A 4,095-nucleotide genomic window follows, 5' to 3' on the forward strand; every position below is an offset into this window, starting at 1 on the left:
TAATAAAGAAAAGAAAGAGAAATAGGAAAGGAGAAAAATAAGAAACAAATTAGCTCAATATAATGATAAAATATCTTCATATTTATTTTTAGTAAATAAGGAGAGGATTAAGCAAATCTTCCCCTCCCCCCCCCCCCAAAAAAAAAAAAAAGAGGTAAACCATTTTTTTCTCGGGCTTGATCATGAGAGTAACTCCGTTTGGGCTTTTAATTGGGTCGATTAAAAATCTAATCCATCAATCCCCCAGGTGTCAATATAAATCAATCATTGGTCTCTTTGGTCAGCTTCTGTCAAGTCTGAAATTAATTAATTCTGAAACCCAGAAAAAGAAAAAAATTCTGTTCTCGCATCAATAAACCTTCATATTTATTAACCAAATTAAAATTATTACATAGATAGGGTTAAAACGCCAGAGACTGACAAGGAAAGCTTGCTTAAATTAATCATCATGCTAATTCATTATCACAGGCATAGGGACAGAGGCGAACTGGGAGTCCCTTGGCAGGAGACAAGTCTGGATCTCTTATCATTTGCTCATCTGGGTTCACTTTCTCCCACTTGAATTTTCTCACTGCATGATGCATGAATAAGAGTATTTGTAATTTTGCATAATCTTTTCCAGGACATATGTGCTGTCCTCCTCCAAATGGCACGTAAGAGTAAGGAACAATCGGATCATTTCTTTCAAATCTTGATGGGTCAAACGTTTCCGGGCTTGGAAAATATTCAGGGTTTCTATTTGTTGCATGTATACTCCAGTGTACCTGCATGCAAAAATGTTTCATGCATGAACCAAATAAAATCATTGCTGATTGATGCAAAGGAAATAATGCTATTAATTACCTTCCATCCCTTGGGAATCCGAAATCCTTCGTAGTTGAAGTCTTCAATAGCTTCTCTGAAAGTTCCAGACGCTGGGGGTTCTAATCTTAACGATTCACTTATCACACTCATTGAGTACGTCATCTTTTTTATGTCCTTCATACTCATAGGCTCTCCTGGTGCTTTCGACTTTGCTATCTCTATTTGCTCTGTCCATACATTTTTGAAAAGACATATGTAATTAGCATACAGAAAAAATTATCACTCTCTGGACGTACTTCGGCTGACTGTGAAAGCTTTTTACGTCACTTGACTTCGAATATAATAAAAGAAAGAATTGATGTAATTCAACAGGTGCGATTAATTTTTCATCCCATGCAAACCTTTTGAAAGAGAAAACAAAATTATTTTCTCTCAACGTACCTTTACGGACTTTTTCAGAAATTTCAGGCAGGTCCGCAAGATTTTTCATAATGGAAGTAATGGTTGCGCTAGGATTGTCAAAGGCTGCTGAGAGTAATGCTACCAAGTTCTTTGCAAGAAAAACATCATCAACGTCTTTGCCTTCCTTGTAATTCTCGACGAGGATTCTCGACAAAATATCATTCCTTTCATCCAAGTTCTTCTTCTCCAATAATTCGCTCCTCCGTTCTTTAATAATATCAACAAAAATCTTACGTAACTTCCTCGACGACTTAATCGCACGATTGAATGTTGTCCCGGGGAAGTTTATGGGCAGTGCAAAAAATGCCCTCACTACTTGGACCATCAAGGGCAAGCTCTCGTCGAGAATTTCTCGATCCCGAATATCGGCCAGCAATCGAAAAGATACATCAAATGTTAATTTTCTTGCTAGAGGATACACTCTGACTTCATTGCAACCGTCCCAGTAACGCCTGAAGTGATCTTGCACAACTTGATCAGTAATCGCTACGTGTCTCGCGAGAGCATCAGGCTCATTGAAGAATGAGAGGAATTGCTTGCGAGCTCTGGTAACATCCTCAATGGTAATCTCGTCGCCGGCATTTTCTAAGACTTTAAGGAAGGTATCTGGCCACCAGGATCTCACAAGCTTGTAGTCATTGGAGAACAAGAATTTGTTGCCCTCAGCGCTTGTTAGAAACACCATTTTTTGACCAATGTGATATGTCTTGAAACACTTACTGTTTTTGTATTTGTGTACTCTCTCAGCAATGAATTCATGAATGGCATCTGTTTTGGCCTTTTTGAGATAATCTAAAGTTTCAAAATACTTGAAAGGCCAGCTTACATGACCTGGTGGGAGAGGGAGTTTTTCAGGGCCATTTTGTTTGTTGAGATAAAAGAAGTGGCAAACGAGAGTGAGTATGAGGAGTGTGGAAAGGATTAGGAGGAGGAGTTCCATTTCAGTAGCTTGTTTATAATTTGATTTTTTGAAGTGATATGTGTTGATTTGAGTCTTTGATTCTAGCTTATTTAAAGGGAACTAAATAACTGGAATGATAGTGACAAATTATTATAATTGGTTAAGTCAACACAATGGTGCACATTATAACTATTTTGTTTAACTATTATACATGGCGGGGTATGTATAATTGCACCCTAAAATCAACTCTGATCATCTGTAGTTTAATGAAATTTTTTTAATTTATTTTGGACAAATATAACATAATTATTCGGATCCTCTCTTAATGTAGTTTTTCTTAATGTTTATAGAAAATTATGATACGAAGCATTTAAGTCTTTTAAGGCTAACATTATTATTATTATTTTGAAGAACAAAAAAAAAAATTAACTTTGAATTATTAATGTTAGCATTGCTCAAATTTGTGTTAGTTAAAGAAATTTGTTGACATTTGTGACGTGATTCTTGCGTTATAAGTATGTGCCAAATCTTTGAAGAATTTTCTTCAGGTGTTTTGAATATTTTTTATGATTGTTAACAATAATAAAAGATAATAAATTTTCAATTATGCACACTTGTATTTTAATGAAATTTTTCATTACAAGGATACTCATGATCTAATTTAGTATTCATTTAGGGATATAATAATTATTATATCTCAATCATCTCTCTTATTATTTAGGCCGCCTAAAATCAAATACGAACACCCATATTTTAATGAAAATTATTACCCCAAAATTACCCTCGATTTAATTTACTATCAAGTATAATGTGATATAAATAGATGGAATACAATCGCTCTTGACACCCACTTATCACACTCACACAACTTACAATTGTTCTACCTTAAATCCTTAAGCCTTTTCTCTAAACATGAAATTTAATTATTGCTTAATTTACTGATAAATAATAATGTTTATTCATTAATTTTCTCTAGATTAATTACTTAATGTCTCCAAAATTATAGTAAGGATGTTATTGTAAAAAGATAAGAAAAAATAGGAGTAAGAGTGTCACATATTCAATAGTAAGTATGTCTTAAGATATTTTTTAAAACAAAGAAACTAAGAGGTTGTTTGTTAAAAGTCAGAAGTATAAAATTTTACTAATTTCAGGCCTTTTTTAAAATTTGTTTGTTTGTTTTTTTGTAACTTATGCCTGATTTTCAGATATTTACATCTGAATAGAAAAAGTAAACTTTTATGACTTTTATCTAAATTGAAAAAGGTCTTAATGATAGGTAAATCTCTATAAAATAACTCATTTTCTAAACTATAAAATATAATCCTCCTTTTTTATATTTTGATTTACAAAGATATAAATGTCAAATAACCAAATTTAAGATTTTTTTATTATAAAAAATACTAATTATATTCAAATATTAAAAAAAAAACAAATATGTAATTTAAATTTTGTATTCAGACCCATTCAGACTTCATAAAAACTTAGATCCATTCAGATTTTAGACTAGAAAAACAAATGCTACCTAAGTCTTGATATAATTTTTCAAAAGGAACTAAATATATATTTAACCTAAAATATAGGGACTATTGGAGCATTTACCCATTGTTATTTTATAATGATGTTATTATAGAAAGAAATAAAGCCAAAATACTAACAATTCGTTTGGTTTGCTAAGATGCAAGATTTGGTACTGGGTTTGGATAAAAAGGTTAATATATATATTGAAGAGGTTTAGCTAAGGACTATTTTAACATTTGAAAGGGTGTGTAGAATCATTAAATTTAATATATGCGAGTACACCGTAAAAGAATATTCAAAATATATTTTATGATACAAATAGTCTCACCCTCCATTTTATAGCTCAAAAACAGTGAACCAATGGGGTGCATGTAATGATCTTATACTGTAATTGCTCGCAAAATAGT

The 4,095-nt window shown here is 32.1% G+C and overlaps 1 protein-coding gene across 1 annotated transcript; it reads right to left on the reverse strand.

The window, feature by feature from the left end:
- Window positions 1–446: 446 nt before the first annotated feature.
- On the reverse strand, window positions 447–2,206 carry LOC18046144 (beta-amyrin 28-oxidase). The gene is made up of 3 exons (XM_006443020.1): window positions 1,246–2,206; window positions 844–1,031; window positions 447–764 (listed from the first exon to the last, which is right to left on the reverse strand). Exons 1-3 carry the CDS (start codon window positions 2,204–2,206, stop codon window positions 447–449), a joined length of 1,467 nt encoding a protein of 488 aa, XP_006443083.1.
- Window positions 2,207–4,095: the final 1,889 nt, after the last annotated feature.

The sequence above is a fragment of the Citrus clementina genome, unplaced genomic scaffold (assembly GCF_000493195.1).
Source record: "Citrus clementina cultivar Clemenules unplaced genomic scaffold, Citrus_clementina_v1.0 scaffold_3, whole genome shotgun sequence".
NCBI classification, from domain to species: Eukaryota; Viridiplantae; Streptophyta; class Magnoliopsida; order Sapindales; family Rutaceae; genus Citrus; species Citrus x clementina.

What these genes read in the sequence shown, in the direction of transcription:
- LOC18046144 (XM_006443020.1), bottom strand. Translation starts at nt 2,206, where the DNA reads ATGGAACTCCTCCTCCTAATCCTTTCCACACTCCTCATACTCACTCTC. An exon ending in TTCTGAAAAAGTCCGTAAAG is followed by an intron (nt 1,032 to 1,245) that starts GTACGTTGAGAG and finishes ATGTATGGACAG; the next exon opens with AGCAAATAGAGATAGCAAAG. An exon ending in GGATTCCCAAGGGATGGAAG is followed by an intron (nt 765 to 843) that starts GTAATTAATAGC and finishes TTTTGCATGCAG; the next exon opens with GTACACTGGAGTATACATGC.